This window comes from Pongo abelii, chromosome 5 (genome assembly GCF_028885655.2).
Source record: "Pongo abelii isolate AG06213 chromosome 5, NHGRI_mPonAbe1-v2.0_pri, whole genome shotgun sequence".
NCBI lineage: Eukaryota > Metazoa > Chordata > Mammalia > Primates > Hominidae > Pongo > Pongo abelii.
Genome location: NC_071990.2, coordinates 159,780,094 through 159,805,092, shown reverse-complemented (window position 1 = coordinate 159,805,092; position 24,999 = coordinate 159,780,094). Strand labels below are relative to the sequence as shown.

The 24,999-nt window shown below is 48.7% G+C and overlaps 1 protein-coding gene across 7 annotated transcripts in view; it reads right to left on the bottom strand.

Annotated features, from left to right (window-relative positions):
• Positions 1-24,999, bottom strand: part of SYNJ2 (synaptojanin 2) — a 117,785-nt gene that overhangs the window by 4,617 nt on the left and 88,169 nt on the right. For 4 of the 7 annotated variants that reach the window (XM_003776952.5, XM_054558375.2, XM_063725074.1 and 1 more), the window contains 12 exons: positions 23,039-23,231; positions 19,823-19,981; positions 17,742-17,898; positions 16,274-16,391; positions 13,132-13,350; positions 12,949-13,027; positions 10,880-11,048; positions 10,302-10,475; positions 7,490-7,624; positions 5,731-5,843; positions 4,542-4,650; positions 1,422-1,600 (listed from right to left, as the gene is read on the bottom strand). In XM_003776952.5, coding sequence (XP_003777000.4) covers positions 1,422-1,600; positions 4,542-4,650; positions 5,731-5,843; positions 7,490-7,624; positions 10,302-10,475; positions 10,880-11,048; positions 12,949-13,027; positions 13,132-13,350; positions 16,274-16,391; positions 17,742-17,898; positions 19,823-19,981; positions 23,039-23,231 — 1,804 coding nt within the window. Of the gene's footprint in view, positions 1-231; positions 660-1,421; positions 1,601-4,541; positions 4,651-5,730; positions 5,844-7,489; positions 7,625-10,301; positions 10,476-10,879; positions 11,049-12,948; positions 13,028-13,131; positions 13,351-16,273; positions 16,392-17,741; positions 17,899-19,822; positions 19,982-23,038; positions 23,232-24,999 lie in introns of those variants that run through there. The other 3 variants (XM_054558376.2, XM_054558378.2, XM_024248278.3) reach the window with 3 other exon arrangements.

Sequence of the window (24,999 nt, the reverse complement as noted above, 5' to 3'; positions counted from 1 at the left end):
GGTCCCCGACTTACAATGGTTCCACTGAGGATTTGCCACTTCACCCTAGTGCGCAAGCGCTAATGTTCCGTAGAAAGCATACTTTGAATTTTGAAGTTTGATCTTTTAATTTTATTATTATAAAACAGGCTGTGTTGGATGGGTTGTTTTTTTTGCACAGTTGTAGGCTAATGTCTGTGTTCGGAGCATGTTCAAGGTCAGCGAGCCTGATGTTTGGTAGGTTAGGTGTATGAGATGCAGTTTTGACACGCTATTTTTCAACTTACGATGGGTTTATTGGGACGTAACCCCATTTTAAGTCGAGGAGCATCTGAACAGGGAAAAGGCGGAGGAAAAAGGTCCACTTTGTAAGGAAGCATGGACAAGGGATGGATGGCAATGAGCCAATGTGGGACAGAAGAGCAACCCAGGAAATACAAAGCAAGCGCTGTCCAGAGTGAAGCCGAAGCCCCCCTCACACTCTCTAGGGGGGAAGCAGCATCGTGCTGTGATGACCAGGAAGGGATTACCGAGGGTCCGTTACTAGAACACTGAGATCAAACGGAAGATCCAGATGTGTCTACAGATGCCAGTCTTTGGGCTGCTACTGTCCTTACAAACTCATGTCTTTGAAGCAGTAAGCAAGGCTGAGAAGCTTGAGAGCGAGAGCAAAAAACAATCTGCAAGAAAAGTGGCAAGAAAAGCTGTGGAACCTCTCGTAGACTGAGGCCGCACGAGAGCATGTGAACATGGCGAATCTGGGAATCGGTTACTGTTTTCCTAATGCCTTGAAACCATGTGCACACAACACAGACCACACGCAAATGGGCGGTGCCAGAACACGTGGGGAAAAGCATCCCACTGTGGTTCCCTCTGGGGACTCAAAACACTTAGGAAGCATAATACCTCCAAGCTGTTCTCGTCACACTGACAATCTGCCAGACAGTGGACTCCTCGTTCTTCTCAGCCAGAGCCAAGACACAGTAGGATATGAGGGAGGAAGCAGTTGTCAAATCTTTCCCCAAAGACACACCTGTGTCTGGGACTCATGAACGTGAGGATGTCCATAGGGAACTAGATTTTTATCTGTGAGACGCAAATCTGTTTTTTTTTGAGATGGAGTCTCACTCTGTTGCTCAGGCTGGAATGCAGTGGCACGATTTCGGCTCGCTGCAACCTCTGTCTCCTGGGTTCAAGTGATTCTCCTGCCTCAGCCTCCTGAGTAGCTGGGATTACAGGTGTGCGCCACCACACCTGGCTAATTTTTCTTTTTAGTAGAGATGGGGTTTCACACCATGTTGGTCAGGCTGGTCTTGAACTCCTGACCTCGTAATCTGCTCGCCTCGGCTTCCCAAAGTGCTGGGATTACAGGCCACAATTTTTATCTATCGAGACATGTGAGCAACTTAGGAGTAAGAGGTTTTATGTTACCAGGCTTTTACCTTTCCTGTCCTTCTCAAGGTTGGCTTCTTGATGGCAGGAACTCTGGGTGGGGGCCGACGGGGCAGAAGCGGGGGCGCCTGTGGGGTCTCTGGTTTGGCTGCCCCCGGTTTGGACTCTGGTTCAGAGGATGCTTCGAGGTCCCTCGGGGCCATGGCACTTAGGGCTTCTTCGGAGGCGCCTGAAACATAAAACCACATGGCTGAAGTGTAAAGGACAAGCAATCCACTGCATGATTTCGTCTTCAGACAGTCTACATCCTAAGTGTCATTTACTAATTCAGTGTATTTCAGGAGTAACCAGCTAGGTTCAGCCCCAGCTTTTTTTCTTTTTTCAAGATGGGCTCTCACTCTGTCACCCAGGCTGGAGTGCAGTGGCATGATCACGGCTCACTGCAGTCTCAACCTCCCAGGCTCGAGCAGTTCTCCCATTTCAGCCTCCCGAGTAGCTGGGATTACGGGTGAGCACTGCCACACCCAGCCAATTTTTAAAATTTTTAGTAGAGATGAGGTCTCACTATGTTGCTGGAACTCCTGGGCTCATGCAGTCTTCTTACCTCAGCCTCCCAAGTAGCTGGGACTACCGGTGCAAACCACCATGCCCAGCTAATTTTAAAATTTTTGTAGAGAGAGGGTCTCACTATGTTGCCCAGACTTGTTTCGAATTCCTGGATTCAAGCAGTCCTCCCACCCCAGCCTCTCAAAGTGCTGGGATTATAGGCATGAGCCACCACACCCAGCAGCCCCAGGTTTTCATGCTCACCTTCCTAGCAGGGGTGGTGATCTGGGGTCTGTGGATAGTCTGGATGGGGACCAGTGAGACCCTGAGATCATATGCAAAGTCTCATGTGTACTTACATTTCTCAGGGTAGATGATCCAAACACATCAAAATCTCAATGGGGCCATGACCAAGAAAGTGTTAAGCTGGGACTGTAGGTAGATTTCAAACCTCTACTAACATCTACATCTCTAGAGTTTTTTTTTTTTTTTTTTTTTAACAGCTTTATTGTGATATAATTAACATACTGTGAAATTCACCCTTTTTAAGTGTACCATTCATTGGTTCTTAGTATATTCACAAAGTTGTACAACCACCATATGATCTAACTCCAGAACATTTTCATCACACAAAAAAGAAGCCCCACACCCGTCAGCAGCCACTCCCCACCCAGGCCTCCTTCCAGTCCCTGGAAAGCATGAAGAACTTTCCGACCCCATGAATTTGCCTGCTGTGGCCATTTCATGAAAAGGGGATGGTACACTATGTGGCCTTTTCTTTCTTTCTTTCACATAGTATAATCTCTTCAAGGTCCACCCATGGAGTAGTACGTATCAGCACTTCATTCTTTTTTTTTTTTTTTTGAGACAGAGTCTAGCTCTGTTGCCCAGGCTGGAGTGCTGTGGCGCTATCTCGGCTCCCCAGTTCAAATGATTCTTCTGCCTCAGCCTCCCGAGTAGCTGGGATTAATAGGCACGTGCCACCACACCCGGCTAATTTTTTTGTATTTTTAGTAGAGACGGAGTTTCACCGTGTTAGCCAGGATGGTCTCGATCTCCTAACCTCGTGATCCACCCGCCTCGGCCTCCCAAAGTGCTGGGATTACAGGTGTGAGCCACTGCACCCAGCCCCATTCTTTTTTTTTTTTTTAATGGCTGAACAATATTCCATTGTATGGATGGACCACATTTTGTTTATCCATTTATCAGCTGATGGACACTTGGGTTGTTATATCCATAGTTTTAGTTATTTTTCTTTCTTTTTCTTTTTTTTTGAGACGGAGTCTCGCTCTGTCACCCAGAGTCTCGCTCTGGCGCCATCTCGACTCACTGCAAGCTCCACCTCCCGGGTTCAGCCATTCTCCTGCCTCAGCCTCCCGAGTAGCTGGGACTACAGGCGCCCACCATCACACCTGGCTAATTTTTTGAATTTTTAGTAGAGGCGGGGTTTCACCGTGTTAGCCAGGATGGTCTCGATCTCCTGTCCTCATGATCCACCCGCCTCGGCCTCCCAAAGTGCTGGGATTACAGGCGTGAGCCGCTGCGCCCGGCCTAGTTTTAGTTATTTTTCTAAAATAAAAAAAAAAGAAAGCATTTGTGGCAGTATTATTCTACAACAGTAGTTCTCAACCTTTTAACTCATGCCCTCTTAAATATTATTTGAGAATTCCAAAGAAGTTAAACATGCTGACTAAAAGCAAATTAGGCAATGGTGATTGCGTACACCTTTTCAAAGGGCACACTAGGCCTGGTGCAGTGGCTCACACCTGTAATCCCAGCACTTTGGGAGGCCAAGGTGGGTGAATCACCTGAGGTTGGGAGTTCAAGACCAGCCTAGCCAACATGGTGAAACCACGTTTCTACTGAAAATACAAAAATTAGCTCGGCATGGGGGTGAGCACCTGTAGTCCCAGCTACTCAGGAGGCTGAGGCAGGAGAATTGCTTGAACCTGGGAGGCGGAGGTTGCAGTGACCTGGGATCGAGCCACTGCACTCCAGCTCATGTGACAAAGTGAAACTCAATCTCAAAAAAAAAAAAAAAAAAAAAAGGGCACACTCTCCTCCTCCAGGAGATTCTGGAACAAAGCCAAGCCCAAAACTAAAAGTGTAAATTACCAGTGATTATGAATGAAGTGGGGGAGAACTCAAGGTGACTAACATGGTTTAAGTAACAGCAACAAAAAAACAGTGTGGTGGGAAAGAGGTCCCTGCCTGACACTAAAAACTTTATTTCCACTTGCCAGTGATTTAAAAGGTAGATTTTGTGCCTGAAATTAGGACAAACACTATAACTGTCTCCGTTTTATAAAGCTGGCAGAATGACTTCATGCCGGCAGCATTCACCTTTTTTAAAAACTCATTTTGGTTTATTTCAGTCTCTCCTTTAGATGCTGCTTAATAGCCCTGGGATGATTTTTATATACACGCTGAATTTTGAAAATACAATTTTAAATGGACAATCAATCTTAGTATAGATTTATATAAAATGTTGCTAAAGGATGCTTTCATTTAATATTGCCTCCAGAAGAATAAAAAGAGTTATTTTCATTTCTAGACCACTTTTAGCAGGGAGATGAAAAGAAAAGGAGAATCGTTTTTTCCCCTGCCCCCAGGAGAGCACCTACCTCCTCTGGCTTCCAGGAGACACCGGATTGCTGCTTCTGCCTCCTGGGCATTGGTGGTTTTGATCTGCTTGACATTATAAGGTTTACTTATTCCAGTCCGAGCCTTGGGCTTGAGAACAGAATGAGGAAGAGCAGAGTATCAGCACAGGCAGGAAGACAGCCTCATGGGGTGCATCTGCTACCTGCGGGTCTGCGCAGGGCTCCACCAGATGATGCTGATCATACAAACTCCAGCCTCCACCACACCCTGCAATACTCTCTTCCCTGGAGCACTCTCTTTCCAAGAGTGCCATACTCCTTAGACCTGATGACCCTGGTCTCCAAAGCCGGGTGGTTACAGATTTTTGTATATGGACAGACCATCTTCTATCTTCATTTCAAAAACCAGGTGAAAGCCAGAAAGCAAAATCAGAGGCCACTCTTTCCATGGTCCCGGTGAGTTGTTAAAATACCTTCTAGATACATATTCCCTTAAAAGTGCTTTTTCTACTTCTTCATCCAGCATGTGGGTTGCCTTTATGACCTATTTTCACTACTGTAAAACACTGGCCTCCAGTCACCCCTCCATCTGCTGGGGCTGCGCAAACACCTGACCATGCCTAGCACCCCAGAGGCATCCCGGTCATAGCAGTTTCCCCCTAGCACCCAGCTTCCCCTCTCTCCCCTCTACTTCCCTGCCTTCACCTGCTCTCTTCCCCAGCAGCTCATGGGACCCTCTGGAACCATGCACCTCCACAATCCTCTATGGCTGTTACTCTTCCTAGTGTGTTCCCCAACTTCATTATTTACGTCTCTTTTTAGCCTCTTCTCTCAACCAACTTGACTCCAGAATGATCATCATTTTCCCAGGATGACGACCTGAATTTCTCCCATTTTCCCTTCTACCAAGCAATACTCTGCCCATACACCAAGGGCAGAGGCAAGAATGGGAAGAGAGAGAAATGGATGAGTCTGGAAACCAGGGATATTTGGGATTTTTCATCAATAGTGATTTTCTCTAGAACACTCCATACAACCATTTAAAAGCCCTATGGAGAACCTGCAAAGAAGGGTTATGGGGTTTGGAGATGAGATGGTGAGCAGGTAGAGGGTTAAAGACACATAAATCTATATATTCACTGCGAAGAGAGATCCCACACTATCCCGGGGGCAAAACCCTTGGGTCTGAAATGTATGCAGAAGAACTCACAGGTTGCTGAGGTGCTCCTGGTAGAAGTCTTGCCGTCTGCAAAATTGAATACTGCCCATGGGTGCCGGAGGAGATGGACGCATCTGAAGCTGACTTTTTCACCATCAAACCGGCTGTAAAAACCAACGAGGGCAGAGTCTCAATCTCAGTGAAGGCACAACTTCCCAGCCAGCTGCCAGGAGCCCGACTAGACGAGGCGGATGTCCCAGCAGACCAGAGACACGGTGAGGTCCGAATACTCACTCGGCACTTAGGGCACCCACAGAGCCAGGCCCTCTTTGACTCTCTATGGAGTTTTTCACTTGATTCTACCAGTGTGTGCCTATTGATGTAGATGATCTGGAGAAGCATTACTAGAATGCAAACTTTAACATCTTGGGGGATTCAGATCTGATATAAAAACCTATTGATTTTGAAATGGTTCCAAACACTATTACTAGGACCAGATTTTTAAAATATTTGTGAGGAAAAAAATATTTCAAGAACCCCAGCCTGGGTAACATGGTGAAACTGTCTCTAAAAAAATAAATAAATAAATGAATAAAAATAGGCCAAGCCCAATGGTATGCGCCTATAGTCCTAGCTACCTGGCAGGCTGAGGTAGGAGGATTGCTTGAGCCGGGGAGGTCAAGGCTTCAGTGAGCTGTGAGATTGCGCCACTGCACTCCAGCCCAGGGGACAGAATGAGCCCATCTCAAAAAAAAAAAAAAAAAAAAAAAATTCCAAATCAGGGGCATAAACTGTTAAAATATACTTGCAGCCATTAACAAATCATGTTTTAGAACATTCAGTGACACAGAAAATATAACCCATTAAATAAAAGACAACCGACCAGAGAAAATGGGTATTAATTTTGTTAAAAAAAAAAAAAAAAGAAGTATGTTGCTACAGATACATGTAACTGGAAAAAGAAGTCTTTTTTAACAACTACTACCTGTAGGTCATCGAGTGAATTTTAAAACCTTGTTCTTCTTTGTAGTTATCTCTAAAATTTCCACAATAATACATGACTTATGCATTTTATTTTTAGGTTATTTTTATATCTGGGCTTGTGGCTTGCCATTGGTTACTACCGTGACGTCAGCCACAATGAGTCCAATTCTGAAGTAATGGCTTAGGAAGATCTAAGTGTGATCATCACATTTTTGGGGAGGGAGAAGTAAACAGTGGTGGTAAAATGGAAGCGGATCAAAAGCACATCACAGCTTTGCTTTCAGGTTATCAGGGAGGGCTGGATGAGCAAAGCATTGTTCGAGCAACCAGAAGAAAATGCTCCTAGACCCAGGATAAGGGGGAACTTGTTCTGAGCCCGGGGAACAGGAGGCCTCGGAGCGCAAAGGGGTGACCGGGTCACCTCCAGGCGGGGACCTGGGTTTACCAGATTCCTCATAAGCAGAGGGAGGGCTGCGCAGCAGCTGAGGAGAGACTTCTGACTGCGAAGCTCACGTCCCTCCCACGGCTGCGGCCCCCATTCTGCATCCTCTAACGCCGCCGAGGGAGAGCAGCTTGAAGCAATAGCACGGCTCCAGGGTGAACAGCAGCTTTGGAAAGGAGCCGTTTAATTTGCCATGAGAAACACAACCAGCCCTGACGTCAAACACGTCCTGGATTTACAACAAAACGGAGCCCAAGGAGGAGGAAGCCCTGTGGGGACAGGAAGGCCGGGGAGAAGTGGATTCCGAGCCGTGTTTTCAGTAGCAGGGAACGCGCGGTTATTCCCGGCAGGCATCCAGGGAGCTGAAAGCAAGCAGAGTCTTACTTGGAGGGGGGGGTCTCTGCGGGGGGTGAGGTGGCCGAGGCCGGTTGGGGACCGACAGAGACCTGCTCGGAGAACGGTGGCGGAACTCCCCGACGGCTTCCAGCTCCCGCTCGAGCTCCACCAGGTCCGCGTCATCTGGAGGACATGGCGGGGCATGAGTACAATGGTCTGTTCCACACGCGAGCGTGTCAGACACGGATCTGAGCACAGGAGGCCGACTGTGGCAGGGGGACCTGCTGCAGGACAGCTGAAGGCTCTGTCCAGAAACGGGCACCTCTGTCTGCCGGCGAGGGGCAGAAGCGGGGAGGGCACCCAGTGCCTGCTTGGAACATTCAGTGAACCATGGATAATGTGTATTTCTCAGACTTGAGGGACACTGAGCTATTTCAAAGTGTGTTTTCTTGTGCAATAACAAGACTTGCGTAGAGTGGAGGAGACAGTTGCAAACCACAACCCCTGAAGAGTCAACCAACCACAGGAAGATGTTTTCAATTCCTTACTCTAGAACACACCGGCTGAGGAAGCTGAGGGTGTTCTCCTTGCTCTGGCAGCAGAGCAGCCTGGCATGCAGTGGCCAGTGCCTAGGACCAGGCATCCTGCTCACTCATCAAATCCCAAACCCTGTGGGCCCATGGCTGGCCACTCCCAAGGGTCTGCCATCTTGACCTGCCCTGCACGCACCTTCCAAGAGGCTGAGGGGTCTTGAGGAGGCACAGCTCCTGCTTCATTACAGATCAAATCAGCAGCCCTAGGGCTCCCCCAAAGCATGGGCCTCTCCATTTCACTTTGACTCAGACACCCCACGCCTTGTATCCAGCAGCTCCACCCCATGCGTCCTGGAGACTGGAACTGGGGAAAGGCAGGATTTCTCCTACAAATGGGAATGGTTGAACACCCCACAGCATCAAGGGAAGACCCTCTCAATGCCCACCAGGTAGCAGAGCCGCCCACGTGTCCCGTGTTGCTCTATTAGTTTCTTCATGCAAAGGACTATCTGTGCTCACACCTGCACTGGCTCCAGAGGCTGCCTGCATGACGGCCACCCCCGAGAAAAAGGTCCTTCTTATGGGAAGAGCACATCCCTCCAGCCACTTCAACTCCAGGGCAGAAGCCCCTGGCAGGAGCAATGTGCAGAACTACCGCGATGCTCTGGCGAAGGCTGCTGCTTCAGTCTTGGGCAGAAGTCTTGGCTGCGCGTCCAAATCACCTGGAAAGCTTGGTGAAATGCCAGGCTTCCAGGGTCCCACCCCACTCCTACCAAATCCAGATCTCTCTGGTAGGGCTCAAAAATCCATAAGTTTAAAAGCTCCTGATGGTTCGGTATAGGCAAGTTATTGATCAGTGTGGGGACCAGCGTACGGTCAAAAGGGCTGGAGGTCTTTGCACCTCTCCTGGCAAAGTACCCTCCCTGAGAGGTACCTTAATCCACTTTCAGCCCTGTTCTCTGCTCTCAGCCCCAGCTCAATGGGCCCAATGCATGGCTAAGCTCCTGCACCTGCTGGTTAGAGCTGTCCTCCAACTCGGGGCTCAGTGACTGACAGCTAGAGGCATGCCTGGCTATGAATGGAACAGCATCAATGTAGCTGACACTGAAATATGAACTACCCAACCTGCCAGCCATGTAACATCAGTGGGCTTTAAAAGTTACTCAGAACAGTTACTGCCCAGGTGCAGTGGCTCACGCCTGTAATTCCAGTACTTTGGAAGGCCCAGGTAGTAGGGTCACTTGAGCCCAGGAGTGTGAGACCAGCTTGAGCAACACAGTGAGACCCCGTCTCTACAAAAAAATGCAAAACATTATCTGGGCATGGTGGTGCAACCCTGTAGTCCCAGCTACTTGGGAGGCTGAGGTGGGAGGATCGCTTGAGCCTGGGAGGTGGAGGTTGTAGTGAGCTGAGATTGTATCACTGCATTCCAGCCTGGGAGACAGAGTGAGACCCTGTCTCAAAAAAAAAAAAAAAAGTTATATTATTTAATCTAGCGGTGAGTGGTTCAATCAATGTGACCTTTCAGGCCCTCTGAAGTCTAAAATGATACAATGATGTGACCATATAACATGACTGTATAATAATTTGATATTATATGAATGTGACCATACGTCAGCAACTTAGGACATAGATATAGATTATGTCTCTACTGGGATTGAATCAGAAGTTTTTTTGTTGTTGTTGTTTTGAGACAGAGTCTCACTTTGTCACCCAAGCTGGAGTGCAGTGGGGCGATCTCGGCTCATTGCAACCTCTGCCTCCCCAGTTCAAGTGATTCTCCTGCCTCAGCCGCCTGAGTAGCTGGGATTACAGGCATGTGTGCCACCATGCCCTGCTAATTTTTAAAAAATATTTTTAGTAGAGATAGGGTTTCACCATGTTGACCAGGCTGGTCTTGAACTCCTGACCTCAAGCGATCCACCTGTCTTGGCCTCCCAAAGTGCTGGGATTACAGGTGTGAGCCACTGCGCCCGGCCAAATCAGAAGAGTTTTGTTGGGGGCGGGAAATAATCACAAATATAAAACCAGTTCAGAACTGTGGCCATTTGAATATCCAGAGGAAACAAGAATTATATTGAATCTGGTGTGTTATGGGGGTACAAGTTATTGTAAAAAAATAAACTAACTAGAGGAAATCAGGGTGTTGGAGCTGGCTACCTCCACAGGGCTCAGTCCCTATCCCTCGCTTGGCCTGCCTGGTTTAGGTCTCTCCTGGGACCTGCATACTTGATATCACACAGTGCCCAATTGCCAAGAGAAAAAGGAAAGTCTGTCCTGAGCCGACTCTATGGCTGAGGCTCCTGAGACAAGAAGGGTCAGGCTACCTTTGTTCGTTGGATGCTGCTTCTTTTTGGTGAGAGCAGGTGACTTGCTGGGAGGAGCCAGTGCTGTGGGGCCGGGGACATCAGAGAGGTCGTCTCCCCCGAGTTCACTGTCTGAGACCCCAGGCTGACTGAATTCATCCACCAAGTAGTCTTCATCATCTTCAAGAATATCCCCTGGGAGAAGGAAATGAATCACAATTCAGGTGAAAACAATGAAGGGGGAAAGGCTCAGTCTTTCATCAGTGGGACTGGTTCAGCTCCTGTCAGGACACCTGTACCCTGCCCTGCAGCTCAGGGCCCGGGCGCCAGCAGGGACAGTACCCCAGTTCCATTGGTACGCCCACAGCCCTGACATCCTCAAAGCCACTGTTTGTAGCCTAAGTTTAGACGCCTCCTGTCCCAGGTAGCACGGTATGCATCGTCCACACATACCAACATGCTCACCACATGGGACAGACGGCTTGCCCTGCGGGTGTCCTCCGTCACTTCTGCAAGGGAGGCTTTAGAAGGTGTCCTTAAAAGCTCAGGCCTGTTGCTAGAAGAACGGCTTGCCTGTCCCTCCCTGCAGGGTCACTAACCTTCTGACTCATAGTCCAAACTTGTGAAGTCAAAGTTTTCCTCCAGCAAACAGGAGTTGGCAGTGGGAGACACGGGGGCCATGCTGTCTCGTTTCCGAATGATCTCCTCTCGCAAACCTTTCAGCCAGTCCTTCGTCTTCGGTCTAATCTTCACTGCTCTGCCTTTCACCTGGGAGGGCAGAGCGGCCACCCAGGAATAAATAAAAATCATGACCACTCCTGTTGATCACATAATGCTTCTCACCAAAACCCACACACCTGCAATGAGGCCAATCTTCACATTTGGCCATGAAAAACCAAGGGTCCAGACCTCACGCAGGCTCAGCATAGCTCTCATACATCTGGTTGAAAAAAATGTTGAACTGGGCTGGGTGCGGTGGCTCACACCTGTAATCCCAGCACTCTGAGAGGCCGAAGTAGGTAGATCCCTTGAGGTCAGGAGTTCGAGACCAGCCTGGCCAACATAGTGAAACCCTGTCTCTACTAAAAAAAAAACACAAAAATTAGCCGGGGATGGTGATGCGTGCCTGTAGTCCCAGCTACTCGGGAGGCTAAGGCAAGAGAATCACTTGAACCCAGGAGGCGGAGGCTGCGGTGAGCCGAGATTGCACCACTGCACTCTAGCCTGGGTGACAGAGCAAGACTCCATCTCAAAAAAAAGTTGAACTCTCATCTCCAGCTTCCCATTTGGTACAAATTTAAAGCCAAGATACTATAAAAATGGAAACTATCTATGAGCTGCATATTCCAAAATACATACTCTAAAGAGAAAGATTGGAACAGTCTCCCACATGGCAGTGCGAGCATAGACAGATCAAGTAACTCGGCGAGAACTACACTCTAAAATGGCTAAGCTTCTGCAGCTGCTGGTAGAGCTGCCTTCCAACGCGAGACACAGTGACTGACATTCTTCTTCTCCATTCTGTTTGTTTGGTTTTTTGAGACAGGGTCTCGCTCTGTCACCCAGGTTGGAGTGCAGTGGCACGAGCTCGGCTCACTGCAACCTCTGCCTCCCGGGTTCAAGCGATTCTCCTGCCTCAGCCTCCTGAGTAGCTGGGACTAGAGGCATGCGCCACCATGCCTGGCTTTTTTTTTTTTTTTTTGAGACAGAGTCTCACACTGTCGCCTGGGCTGGAGTGCAATGGTGTGATCTCGGCTTACTGCAACCTCCGCCTCCTGGGTTCAAGTGATTCTCCTGCCTCAGCCTCCCGAGTAGCTGGGATTACAGGCACTTGCCACTACGCCCAGCTAATTTTTGTATTTTTAGTAGAGACGGGTTTCACTATGTTGGCCAGGCTGGTCTCGAACTCCTGACCTTGGGTGATCTGCCCACCTTGGCCTCACAAAGTGCTGGGATTACAAGCATAAGCCACTGTGCCCAGCGCCTGGCTAATTTTTGTATTTTTACTAGAGACAGGATTTCGCCGTGTTGGCCAGGCTGGTCTTGATCTCCTGACCTTGGGTGATCTACCCACCTCAGCCTCACAAAGTGCTGGGATTACAAGCATAAGCCACTGCGCCCATACTTCCTCCCTATTTTGCAAGTAGCCAGAGCCGGACATGAGACACCTCAGAACCAGAGTGAAGAATCCAAACTCCCTCCCTCATATGGTGTCTATACATAAAGACAGATTGGTGGCCAGGCATGAAAGCTCATGCCTGTAATCTCAACACACTGGGAGGTTGAGGTGGGAGGATGACTGGAGCCCAGGAGGCTGAGGTTACACTGAGCCATGACTGTCCCAGTGCACTCCAGCCAGGGCTGCAGAGTGAGATCCTCTCTCTACAAAATTTTAAAAAATTAGCTGGGTGTGGTGGCACGTGCCTGTGGTCCCAGCTACTTGAGAGGCTGAGATGGGAGGATTGCTTAAGGCTGGCAGCTCAAGGCTGCAGCGGCTGTGATTGCATTACTGTGCTCCAGCCTGAATGACAGAGCAAGACCTTGTCTCAGAAAAAAAAAAAAGGCACAGGTTGGGCACATGTCAGGGCAAGAGGAGGAAGAAGACATACCCATGTAAAAATAGGGATTGATCAGACCCCACTCCACAGTGTGGCCAAGTACAGCGTACCTTCATACCGTCCACATCCAGGACACTGAGAGCCGAGTGACTGTCTGCAAAAGTCACCAGCATCTGCCCTTGGTTGATCCTGGAATAAATGATACTCCAAGTCAATGCCAAGAATGACCTGGCAGCTCTCACGGATCCTCACCGACATCCCCTGGAACCCACATCAGCCAGGGGAGCAGTTACCTGACAAGAACAATTGTCCCATAATTCCCCAAGGTCTGCATGAGCTCAGTACGCAGGTCCTCAGGAAACTCGCTTTTCTCTTCTAAGGTCGGTGACTGAAGGTTTACTACAACAGTGGCATCCAGGGGGCCCTGGAAAGAGGACACTTCCTGGAAAACCCTCTCCCGAGCACCCACATCGACTTCCTGAACTTCCACCTCCACGATCGCCAGCACGGGTCTGCGTCAGACAGGAACAAAAGAGGGATGACGGTTAGCCTGGTACAGATGTCCACACCCCCGGCCTCCAGTCCCCAGTTAGCCTGGGACAGATGTCCACACCCCCGGCCTCCAGTCCCCAGTTAGCCTGGGACAGATGTCCACACCCCTGGCCTCCAGTCCCCAGTTAGCCTGGGACAGATGTCCACACCTCCAGCCTCCAGTCCCCAGCCGCTGTCCCCCAGGGCTCTCTGTAAACAGTCAACACCAACAACCTGCGAATGTGGCCACCAGCAGGTGGATTTGCAGGCTGGCTGCCCTGCCCTGGCGTTTCAGTCTTCATCTTTCCTTAACCTTAGTATCACCTTGGCATTTTTATCTAAAGATGATTTCAGGGGGAAAATAAAGCGTGGCGCCTTAAAGATGTATCCCAGTACTTGGAAAATGACCAGCCATCAGCAAAGATTTTTGACATGGTGATCCTCAGTACCGCCAAGGAGGTGGGGAAGCAGACATCTGCACTCTGCCAGGGGTGCAAGCTTTTCAGAGGGCTACTTGGCACTTTACATAGAGTTCCAAAATTGTTCATTTTTTTTCACCTAGTAATCTCACTTCTCGGACTTCATTCTAAGGAAATGACCAGGGATTCAGACAAAGATTTAATGCATGAGGTTGATCATTTACACCATTGTTAATGGGAGGGGAAAAAAAAAAGGGAAATGCTCGTTTTTTTTTTTTTTTTATTTTGAGTCAGAGTCTCCCTCTGTTGTCCAGGCTGGAGTGCAGTGGTGCGATCTCAGCCCACTGCAACCTCCACCTCCCGGGCTCAAGTGATTCTCCTGCCTCAGCCTCTCAAGTAGCTGGGATTACAGGTGCATGCCACCACGCCCAGCTAATTTTTGTATTTTTGGTAGAGATGGGGTTTTGCCGTGTTGGCTAGGCTGGTCTTGAACTCCTGATTTTAGGTGATCCGCCTGCCTCGGCCTCCCAAAGTGCTGGGATAAAGGCGTGAGCCACTGCGCCAGGCCAAAATGCTCTGTTTCTTAATGGGGAAACAGTTATGATACATTCATATAATACCCTATGCAATCATTAGGAATAATGTAAAAATCAATGATGTAAACAGGAAAACAGTCCAGCAGGAAATAATGCAATCCTTATAGTAATTCTGACATAGGGATGGTTATTACTCTATAAATTTTCAGAAAATCCTATATTACGAAAATTACATAGTCTGATTGAAAATAGCTCGACTCTGGCCTGACCCCTGCCACTACTTTTTTTCTTTCATAGCACATGTGTTTGTTTATTGTCTGTTTGTCCTGTCCAGAAAATTCCATGATAACATGGTCTCATGTGTTTTGTTCACTGCTTTTCTCCAGGCCAGGAACAGGGCCTGGCATGTAAGGGCCCTCAAGAAATATTGGTTAAATTAAGGTTTCAAAATACATTGAGCTAGCAAACCTTGATGTCACATATCTGAAGATTCCTCAAGATTCACTTCTAGGTATGTATTTGCAACAACAGGTATCTAAAGAATTTAGAATTATCCAAAGAGTCTGGGCGTGGTGGCTGTAATCCCAGTACTCTGGGAGGCTGAGGTGGGCACATCACTGGAGGCCAGGAGTTGGAGACCAGCCTGGCTAACATGGCAAAACCGTTTCTAATAAAAATACAAAAATCAGCCGGGCATGGTGATGCATGCCTGTAATCCCAGCTACTTGGGAGGCTGAGACATGAAAATCACTTGAACTCTGGGGGCGGAGGTTGCAATGAGCCAAGATTGTGCCACTGCACTCCAGCCTGGAGGACTCTGTCTCAAAAAAAAAAAAAAAAAAGGTTTTTTTGTTTTGGTTGACCAACAGTTCCCACCTTCTTTTTCTTAATTTCTTTCCTTGTAAAAGTTGAAACTGACATGAGAGTTTGGGCAGCAGCCTTGGGAAGATCAAACTCTTCCTTCTTCACACCTTCAAATGCCATCCTCTCCTGTCTTTAAAGACATTCTGCAGGGTGAGTCTTCCTCTGCAGCAATCCCAGGGCACAGGTGCTGGTGCCCACGGTGCTCTCTCTGCTGCCTCCACTCTATCCTCAATGCATGATGCACAGAGCATTTAAAAAGTCCTAGGGCCAGGTGTGGTGGCTCACGCCTGTAATCCCAACGCTTTGAGAGGCCTAGGCGGGTGGATCACCTGAGGTCAGGAGTTCAGGAGCAGCCTGGCCAACATGGTGAAACCCCGTCTCTACTAAAAACACAAAAATTAGCCAGGCATGGTGGTGTGCACCTGTAATCCCAGCTACTTGGGAGGCTGAGGCAGGAGAATTGCTTGAACCTGGGAAGCAGAGGTTGCAGTGAGCTGAGATCACACCACTGTATTCCAGCCTGGGCAGTAGAGCAAGACTCTGTCTCAAAAAAAAAAAAAAAAAAAAAAAAAAAAAAGGTTGTGCACCCCAGATTTAAAAACCCTATGGTGTTTGTAATCATAAAATCCTGGAGAAAATATTCATCAAGAGGTGAATGGGTAAGTTGTAAGTTCCACGGATCTATTTTGTGGGATACTAGACAGCAGTTACAAATGAATGCACCAGATCTATAACATCAACATGACTGTATCTCAAAAATAGTAACAAAAAAGCAAGTTGCACAATGACATCATCTAAGAAAATATAAAAGCCGCAAAATACATAGGTTGCATCTTTGAAATTTTCATCAATGATGTCATTTATGATATGGAGCAATGACAAAATGCTAAGATTAATTAGTTCTTGGTGGTGGGTCCACAGATATTTGGTTCCATCATTCTTTGTTCTTTGGTGTATTGTATGCACACAAAATGCACCCACACGCGCACACACATCCTTATGGGGACAGCATGCATTTCCCTGTGGAGAGGGAGACGCTGCCTTCCCCAGCACAGGAGAAAACGCCATGGAAGTGAGGACCTCACCTGTGATCAGATGCTTGTAGCTCCGCACGACCATAATACTGGAGGGCACCAGGAGACCAGGTGTGTCTGACTTTGGTGTCAACATCTAGATCACTGTCTAGAAGGTTGAGTTCTCCAGCTACTCGCAGGGATTCCATTCGAGAGACCCATATAGAATCGAGTCAATATCCAAGAATGCGATCATGACACTTCCACAATAGAGGTCTGCGCCACAAACCACCCCACGTCCCAGACTCATCCTCCTTACTCCTCGACCTTGAAGCCAGGCTTCGGATGCTTTAGGGCCTTTGGTTAAAAACATTCCTCGCATGTAATTATTCAAAACAGTCATGACCGTGCCTGGAGTCCTCACCAGCATGCCCACTGTAGGCTTGAGACAGTGTTGCTGCCGGGTTTCCAGGACCCAGGAATCCCAGAAGGTTGGCAGCAATTGGTATGGTAAGAGCTACAGGAGCTGAGAACACGTGGACTCATTCTAGGCCCTGCCTCTCACAGCCCTGGGGCCATGCAGGTGTTCACAAACTCATCTAAAGGAAAATTTGTATTTTCTTTTTACAGACGTAATTTCCCAGCTATGCTCTCCCAAAATGTGTAATTAGGTTTTGTTTTGTTTTATGTACCAGTTACAGATATTCTAACTTTAAATAAACTTCACTTCCTAGGTGGGCATCAACAGTTGTTCAAAACATACTTGACAACTAATGATTTTTAAAAACTAACTTATTTTTACTGTGTCTTGCTTGTGTCCAATATGGAATTAGGGCTTTAAGCAGGTAAGAGTGTAGCTGAACAAAATAGGCTAGATAAAGAACACGAGGGGGAGCATGGCGGGCAGGCAGGGAGGCAACCTCATGCTCCCCACTTTCTCCACCCAGAAAAAAGAGGTGGGGGTGTGGGGGGAGCTGTGATGCAGGGGCAGCCAGGAGCAGACCTATTTGCAGGTCACTGTCTCTAGAAAGAGACCAGAAGAGGCCAGGCGCAGTGGCTCATGCCTGTAATCCCAGCACTTTGGGAGGCCGAGGCGGGCAGATCACCTGAGGTTGGGAGTTCGAGACCAGCCTGACCAACATGGAGAAACCCCGTCTCTACTAAAAATATAAAATTAGCTGGGCATGGTGGTACATGCCTGTAATCCCAGCTACTCAGGAGGCTGAGGCAGGAGAATGGCTTGAACCCAGGAAGGTGGAGGTTGTGGTGAGCCAAGATCGCACCACTGCACTCCAGCGTGGGCAACAAGAGTGAAACTCTGTCTCAAAAAAAAAAAAAAAAAAAAAAAAAAAGCAGAGGACCCCTGAAAGCACAACTTCCAAAGCTTAGGGGTTAAGGTCTGGGATGACTTTTGTGTCATCTGGGGTTATGAAGAAACTGATTTATGTAGCAGCACCTGGGGCTGGGTAAACGTGACTTTGCCTCCGTCACATTTCTTATTCACCCTCTGCCGGCTCTTGAACGGGCACGGCCCCCTCACCTGTTTTATCAAAGGGATGTTTCTTCCTCCACCACAGCACCCTGTCTGTCCAGGCGGGGGTGCGGCATTTGTCGCTTGTATCGTAGGCGGCTGAGCCGACGTCATACTTGTAGGTGGGTCCAAAGTTAATGGCTCCTTCGTGAAAGTCCTTAAAAATCTATTGGGAGAAAAAGAAGTCATCAGGCCACCGTAGTTTTCGATCCTGAATGTTATATACAGAAATGAAAACTGAAAAGGCAAGTCCCTATTCTTAAAAAGTAACAGAAGCTCCATTACATTTGAAAATCTATCTGAAACTGGACATATGTGTGTCTTTTAATTAGCAAAAAAGTGATCCTCAGCTCTTCCCACTGAGGGACACACCACCTTCCTATCTCCCCACCCGCTCCAGTGTCTGATCTATCCACTGTCTGCTTGTTGCCCCCCAGGAGACAGTGCAGGGTCCGAGGCAGGGGTCAGGGGTGCTCATCTTTACACTCCCATGCCTGGTGCCATGTCTGGCCCACAACCCGGAGGCCTTCATCTATGTTTGTTGACTAAATGAGCTAAGCACACAGAAGCACAGAGTGAAAGTCAGCTCTCCTCTCTCTCTCCCTCTCTCTCTCTCTCCCCCCACCTGGGTTTCGCTCTTTTGCTCAGGCTGGAGTACAGTGGTGCAATCACGGCTCCCTACAGCCTCAACCTCTGGGGCTCATGTGATCCTCCTGCCTCAGCCTCCCAAGTAGCTGGGACTACAGGCGCACACCATCATGCCCGGCTAATTTTAGTTTTTGTAGAGACAAGGTCTCCCTATGTTTCCCAGGCTGGTCTCAAACTCCTGGGCTTAGGCAATCCTCCCGCCTCGGCCTCCCAAAGTGCTGGGATTACAGTTGTGAGCCCCCATGCACGTCCTTCTTTTCTTTGTTTAGCTTTGGATTGGCTTTGCTTCCATGGGAAGACCAAGGGACAAACACGCCCTCATTCTCTCGGGCATCACTGAAAGGATGTGAGAATGTTGGTAGTAGGGAGACAGGAAAACCTGCTTTAGGAGGTTGGTATGGTCACTTGTCCATGTGGCAACCCTTTAGCACTCCCCACACTGGAAGGGGCTCAAGTGGGAAGACACAGTAAATCTCGAAGAACGTCCAAATCTTGCTTCAGGAGAGACCTTATCTGCCCTGTCCTCACACTTTTTTTTTTTTTTTTTGAGATGGAGTTTCGCTCGTCACCCAAGCTGGAGTGCAATGGCGCGATCTCGGCTCACTGCAACTTCCACCTCCCAGGTTCAAGCAATTCTCCTGCCTCAGTCTCCTGAGTAGCTGGGATTACAGGCGCCTGCCACCATGCCCAGGTAATTTTTGGATTTTTAGTAGAGATGGGGTTTCACCATGTTGGCCAGGCTGGTCTCGAACTCCTGACCTCAGGTGATCTGCACGCCTCGGCCTCCCAAAGTGTTGGGATTACAGGCATAAGCCACTGCACCTGGCCCTCACACATTTAACCAGCTTCTTTCTCCACAGGTAAATGGAATTTAAATGTACTCCCCTCATCTCAGCTCATCCTGCTAGGAAGCAAACAGGCACTAAAATAACAGTATTAGAAGGAGAAGGTTGGCTGGGCACGGTGGCTCACGCCTGTAATCCCAGCACTTTGGGAGACCGAGGCGCGTGGATCACCTGAGGCCAGGAGTTCGAGACCAGCCTGGCCAACATAGTGAAAACCCGTCTGTACTAAAAATACAAAAATTAGCCAGGTGTGGTGGCGCACACCTGTAATCCCAGCTACTCAGGAGGCTGAGGCACAAGAATCGCTTGAACCTGGGAGGTGGAGGCTGCAGTGAGCCAAGATAGTGCCACTGCACTCCAGCCTGGGTGACTGAACAAGACTCTGCCTCAGGAAAAAAAAAAAAAAAAAGAAGGACAGGAAGTGTGTATGAATAGCCACTCCTGTACTGTAACCTCACAAGCCCACCTGTTTTCTACAATGTCAGAAACAGTGAAATCTGCTCACGGAACTGAATTTGCTGCACCAGCCTCTACATCTCATAGATGTCATTCCATCTTGGAGCAGCTGCTAAAAAATGTTTTTAAAGCACAACTTACTTTTCCACTTGATTTCTGTAGCTGTAGTTGATCAAATTCCAGAAGTTTCTTCCAGTCTTGGCGTTTAACAAAATAGAAGACTTCTTCATAAGTAAGATCAATGCGGTAGTTGAAATCGCCACACCAAAATACATAATCATGAGAAAAAACATTTCTCCCCTAAGTTGAAAAGAAAATCATAATCATTCAGCTCATCTTGCAAGGAAGGTGAGAGAGAGGAGAAAAACAAGCTCACTGGGACAAGCAGGAGTATTTTTCTCAAAATGCTACTTAGAAAAAAGAAAGTTTTCTACTAGAGCATCTTGTTTTTCACTCATCCCATAAAACTATGGAGGAATTTTTTACATGGCTTACTTTTTAATTTTAAATAATAGTGTTTCTGAGTGGTTTGAAGAAAGCTTCTACCCTAAACGGAGGAGAGCAACACAGCCAGCATTTCCTCCACGGATCCCAGTCCTGAAGATCAGATGCACCCTTACTTTGGAGTGTCTACTCCTAGGAAGCAGCACCCAGCATTCAGCGTTAGGAGAATGAGGTTTCAAAAGAGCAGCATAAATGCTCAAGACGTGCACCTTCATGTAACTTTCCGAGCTTTTTCAGGTGACCCTTCTCCATCTCTCTCTCACTCCTCCTTCCCATCCTGCCCAGTCCTAGGAGCCCATGGCCCCAGCTCAGCCCCGGAGAGCTCCTGGGGTCCTTGCCTTCCCTGTCTCTTCCCCAGGAATCACAATGACAGCAGCTGCTGTGGATCAACTGTCCACAAGGGCTGGGCTCTGTTCCAGGTGCAAAAAGCAGATACCACCAGCTCTCTCTTAGATTTAAAAAAGAAAACAAAGTTCAGAAACAAAGGCACTTTCTGAAGGTTACACAGCTAGTGCATGATACAGATGGGATTTCAGCTCCCATCTGCCTAGCTCCAAAATCAGTTTCTCTTCTCCTATAATATGAGGCATTTCCACTCCCCCCATGACAATAATCTGGACAGAAGATTAAACGGGTCCCAACCAAATAGAGTGTCTAGATAACACTGTCAGACAGAACTTTCTGCAGCACCGAAATGTTCTGTGCCGTCTGATGCAGGAGCCACTGGCCACGTGGATACTGATCATTTTCAATGTGGCCAGTGAAAGCAAGGAATTTTAAATGTTATTTAATTTTAATTAATTTGAATTTAAATAGCTACTTATGGCCAGTGACTACGGTATCACACAATACCAGTGTAGAATGTTGGCCAGGCACAGTGGCTCACACCTGTAATCCCAGCACTTTGGGAGGCTGAGGCAGGCGGGTCACTTGATGTCAGGAGTTTGAGACCAGCCTGGCCAACATGGCGAAACCCCATCTCTACTAAAAATACAAAAACTAGTTGGGCCTGGTGGTGCACGCCTGTCATCCCAGTTACTCAGGAGGCTGAGGCAGGAGAATTGCTTGAACCTGGGAGGTGGAGTTTGCAGTGAGCCAAGATCTTGTCACTGCACTCCAGTCTGGGTGACAGAGTGAGACTGTCTCAAAAACAAAAACGAAAAAGAAGTGTAGAATGTTAATAGGTCCCTCGATATTTTTATTGTAGAAAAGAACTACATTATAAATCCTTTAATTACTTATTATGTATCCCAAGTTTACTGTGTCAAAGTAGCACTTTTTTTTTTTAAGATGGAGTCTCGCTCTGTTGCCGAGGCTGGAGTGTAGTGGTGCGAACTCAGCTCACTGCAACCTCTGCCTCCTGGGTTGCAATTCTCCTGTCTCAGCCTCCCGAGTAGCTGGGATTACAGGTGCACGCCACCACGCCTGGCTAATTTCTTTTGTATTTTCAGTAGAGATGGGGTTTCACCACGTTGGCCAGGCTGGTCTCGAACTCCTGACCTCAGGTGATCTGCCCGCCTTGGCCTCCCAAAGTGCTGGGATTACAGGTGTGAGCCACTGTGCCTGGCCCCAAAGTAGCACTTTTTAAGTGATAAGGGTTAGACTTTTTTTTTTTTTTTTTTTTTTGAGACAGAGTCTTGCTCTGTTGCCCAGGCTGGAGTGCAGTGGTGCAATCTCGGCTCACTGCAAGCTCTGCCTCCTGGGTTCACGCCATTCTCCTGCCTCAGCCTCCCGAGTAGCTGGGACTACAGGCGCCCGCCACCACGCCCAGCTAATTTTTTGTATTTTAATTAGAGACAGGGTTTCACCTGTTAGCCAGGATGGTCTCGATCTCCTGACCTCGTGATCCGCCCGCCTCGGCCTCCCAAAGTGCTGGGATTACAGGCGTGAGCCACCGCGCCCGGCCTTTTTTTTTTAAACTGCATTACACACAATTGAAAATTTCCCAACTTGTTTCTTTTTTAGCATAAGAAATAAACAACTCCAACAAGAGTTATGGCACTTCTTAATGAAAACTAAGGAAATTTTGCCTTGAGTGCTCGTGCAGCCCAGTAAAACGGGACATCAGTTTTAAGGATCTGTTCTCACAGGGAAGAGTTCTGTGACCCAACCCGCCACCTCTCAGACAGTGGAAGATTTTGCAGCAAGAACAGCTGAAGTCTATCCTCACTTCGGGGAAGAGGTGGGCTCGTGTGCACCACACGCTGAAGCTGTGCCCGGGTAGCATCTTTGCACAGGAAGGAGAACATTAACATCTAGATTTGAAAAGAAAAGCCTCCAGTTTCAGAACGAAACCCTCCGGACCGCCACAAGAGGGCAGTGTGCGGTTCGCTATTGCAGCTTCGAGGACAGGGAGGATCTGGGCTCCTTGGTCAAGAACTGTGTTCCTGGTCAAAAAGGGTCCATTGGTCAAAAGGGTGTTCTTATCTGAACCACCACACAAAGTACATGTGAAGACTGTGAATCTCAGGAAGGTGGAGTCTTAGGCTGTGTGGATTCAAATGTTCTTCACCACTTGGACAGGACAGACCACGGACATGGTTTTCTTCCCTAAACCATCACTTGAATTAGAAAATCAGAAAATGCACACATACAAATCCAGTGGCCATGCAGACACTCAGGAATTGTACAGCAACGGGAAATGCTGCAGAGCTGGCCCCCTCCAGGCACACGGCTAACCCTGCCCCAGGTCAATCATGGAGGGACACAGCCCTCTCCCCCTCCCTCAGCGCTGAGCCCTCCAGGAAGGGGCCCTCCCTGTGGTTGTGTCCCCAATGCCTGGCTCCTATCAACAGTCACGTTTGGGACTGAGCTGAGCAGGGAGGTGCTGGCTGTCCCCACGGCGCCGCTCACCATTGGGAAGCAGAGTTTCTGGGTGATCTCCTTGTAGTCTTCATTCCGCTCCTTCACCTGGGACTGCCCAGCCGTCAGGTGACTACATATGAAGCAGAAGCTGGTGCTGTGGAACTGGAAGCGGATGCCGACGGCGCCCTTGTTCCCCGCCTTGCCCCCCATGCCTGTCTTCACTGTGTCGATGGCCACATCCCTGGAACAGAAGGATACGCGCATGCCGTCGGCTCCTGAAGGAGAAGCACGACCCTGCTTTGACACAGAGAAGGGCCCAGCAGCAGCTCGGGACCTGCTGCGCTAAGCGCTCCAAAATCATCAGCTCAGAGTCTGTCCAATCTCAACACAGTGGCCACTGTGGTCGTCACCGACTCCTGGTCAGGAGGCCACCTCCCTCCTGCTGCCCACCGCTGCCTGGACATCTCCCCCACACCCCAACTGGGAAGTGCTCACTTGAGCACCCCATGAAGCCGAAGACAGGGCAATGCCTGCATCTGCCCAGGTTCTCACTGCCACCAGGAGTGGCACAAACATCACCACCCACCAGCCCACCCCACTCCTGTGCAGCCATCACACCATGCATGGGAGGTGTCATCCGGGCAATCAACACATTTTTAAATTATTATTATTTTGAGACAGAGTCTTGCTCTGTCACCCTGGCTGGAGTGCAGTGGTGTGATCTCGGCTCACTGCAACCGTGGCCTCCCAGGTTCAAGCAATTCTCCCGCCTCAGCCTCCTGAGTAGCTGGGATTACAGGTACCCACCATCACGCCCGGCTAATTTTTGTATTTTTAGTAGAGACAGGGTTTCACCATGTTGGCCAGGCTGGTCTCGAACTCCTGACCTCAAGTGATCTGCCTACCTCGGCCTCCCAAAGTGCTGGGATTACAGGCGTGAGACACCATGCCCAGAAATCAATGCACTTTAAGAGCTAGGAAACTGGCAGCTGTTTATGCTGGGCTGGGTAGGTGGTCTCAAAAGGACTTTTATGCAATGCCAGAGCCTGCTCGCATTAAAATGCCAACTTATAATGCATACAAGTCCATAGAAACATGGGCTGCAAGCACATTTGTTAACATTTCCACAGCCATGCCACAGACTGAGGCCTGCTGGTGCATCTGCTCGCTGGTAGACAAGGTTGTGGAGATGACTGATGGAAGGGGGGCAGGCGGAAGAAGCTCAGGGCTAAAGGCACGTGAAGCTGAGGACACCGAGCCTGGGAAACCTGGCTCTCCTCAGCTCTGAGCCCTTTCTCAAACGCTTTACCTCTCACCCTCACCCTGCCCTTGCCTTTAACCTTTACTAACCTTCACCTGCTAACCTAGGACACTGCCAAGCTGCCAAAATAACACAAGCAGAGGGACAGGGACCTAAACATCTTCTGAAAGTCAGAGAAGAGGATTACAGGCAGCACAGTCTTAGTCTCCAGGTGCTGCAGGGGTGTACCCGTGGTGCTCTTGGCAGGCACAGGCCCTTCCCGGCACCTAGGGGCTCAGTGGGGAGGTCAGTTCAACGCCTGCTGCCAGCTCGCCGAAAGGCTGGTGGAAATTCGAAAGCCATGAGTAGGCTCAGGTGGTAAGATAAGGCCAACCGCAAGCTGGGGAAGAGATGAGTTCCTCCAGCATCCAAACACCCACACCCACAGCCCAAGAGGAATGCAGCCCCTAAGCTCGCCCCCTTTCTGATGCTCACAAAGCATGCACCTTGGAGAAATGACCATGAGGTCACAGTTGTAGAGGCCCACACATTCTACTTAGAATTCTTTTAAAAAGAGACAAAAGAGTTGGCATTTCCCAGTGAGTTACTCAGCTCTTGGTCAGAGGTTTCCTGTCTGTAAGATTCCAACAAGGAACCCTTTTCCTTGCACGGAATTGAGCTTGGGCGATGACAATCATGTAACACTCTTTCTAAGAGTTCAGCTTCCTGAGTTAGACGTTTCCCATGGTGGCTTTTTAATCGCTTGACA